The sequence below is a fragment of the Solanum tuberosum genome, unplaced genomic scaffold (genome assembly GCF_000226075.1).
Source record: "Solanum tuberosum cultivar DM 1-3 516 R44 unplaced genomic scaffold, SolTub_3.0 scf00402, whole genome shotgun sequence".
In the NCBI taxonomy this organism is placed as follows: Eukaryota; Viridiplantae; Streptophyta; class Magnoliopsida; order Solanales; family Solanaceae; genus Solanum; species Solanum tuberosum.
The window spans coordinates 275,681-277,353 of record NW_006239325.1 but is presented as its reverse complement, the minus strand read 5'-3'; the positions used below and the strand labels follow the sequence as shown (position 1 = coordinate 277,353).

The window sequence follows — 1,673 nt, the reverse complement described above, 5'->3', positions numbered from 1 at the left end:
ACCCAAAAAATAGAGACTTAAAAACCTACCATTTACTTACTTTAGCAGAAATGTTTGGCCTAAAGCCAAAATTTAGAAAAGAGAGTTATATTTATTTGGAATTTTTAATATATTTTATTTTCATAAATACTAAAAAAATATTGTAATTGATTATAATTTAATAATTAATTTTTCTTTTTCAATTGATCATATTACATTTCTTGCAATATTTTGTAAGAAGAGAATAAACATATATAAATTATTGTACACTATATAACAATACAAATGTTTAAATCTCTTTTATTGATTATAATTTTGAAAACTTTTTCAATAAAATCAATTGTTACATAAACTATCAAAATTATTCTAAAAGTGTTTAAAATAAAATTAAGGTACTTATATAATATTTCGTAATACTTTTAATTACAAAAAAAAAAAATATTATAGTGATTGTTACCTTAGAAGACATCCAAAATTAAGACAATATATTTTAATTTTTTTTTTAATGACAAGAGAAACCTGCAGCCGCTATCCTTTGGGTACGCTCATGGTAAAACCTCTACCCTTATGCAATAGCTCGCACACCACACAAGAGAGGCAACCAAAAGGCAAACCCCTTGCTTTCACTGGCAAGAGGTTTTGAACTTGTGATCTCCAACATAGAAGTCTCAAACCACACAAGAGACGAGCTAGACCGAGAAGGCAAATCCCTTTGAACTTGTGACCACCAACATAAAAGTCTCAAGCCCAAACCACTGGGCCACCCCCAAAGGTTATTTGTTAATTTAATTAGTTTGAATTTGAAATGTTTAATAAAACATCTGAAAGAATTGAAGACAATCTTACACGGACAATATTAAAACTATTAAAACATGATTGATTCAAATTGAAGTGAATTAGATAGATTAGGAAATAAAAAGTAATTGTAAATTTAATTGTCTTCAATCTTTAATTATAATTATATCAATAATAAAATTTCAAAAATATGTGCATAATAATTAGTAAGAGACTGTGATTCGTGGGTAAGAGATTAGCAACAAACTATAAGAGAATTTCAATTAATAGTAACAATAAATGCATAATTTCTTTTTTATATTCTACTTAGGTATTTTGTTTCTTCCAAGTGTTAATACAGTGCTTCTTACAATGGCCTTCATCAGATCTGGTGTTCTCTTTTATGTATGCATCTCCTTCATCTTTTGTCTGCTCAGTTCTTTTGTTTTTTTGGGGGGGCTTAGGGTTGAGCCGCGACGGGAGACAAGAGCTGAGCATTTCCATTGACATGACAAAGAAGTTACTTATAATTCTACAGCAAATTACGTATTCAAACATGGTACAAAATGAATTTGATTCGAGCAAGGGCGGGAGGAAAGGACATGATATTCGTTTTCATTTGAATGCTGAAAGTCTGGACTCAAAATCGACCTGCCCGAATATCTCTGTCAATATGTTCTGCATTGAGGGTTCCTGGCAGTTCTCGAAAATCTTCATTGAATACAGAATATGCACTGCAAAGGACGACAAAAATTTGAGGGTCACCATATTTAGCAAAAATCACATACTATTTTTATGTGCTTCAGTAGTTGAAGTTGGAAATCCAAAACAAGAACACCAGACTCTGTAAGCATGTCAATACGCGGATGAAGACGCACTTAAAGTGTGTTTTTTTTTTGTTGGGGGGGGGGGGGGGGGGG

The 1,673-nt window shown here is 31.3% G+C and overlaps 1 protein-coding gene across 1 annotated transcript in view; it reads right to left on the bottom strand.

Annotated features, from left to right (window-relative positions):
• Window positions 1-1,009: 1,009 nt before the first annotated feature.
• Window positions 1,010-1,673, bottom strand: part of LOC102599121 (uncharacterized) — a 5,976-nt gene continuing 5,312 nt past the window's right edge. The window contains exon 7 of the mRNA XM_006362435.2: window positions 1,010-1,487. Within this exon, the coding sequence (XP_006362497.1) occupies window positions 1,394-1,487 (94 nt within the window). The 3' untranslated portion in view covers window positions 1,010-1,393. The remainder of the gene's footprint in view (window positions 1,488-1,673) is intronic.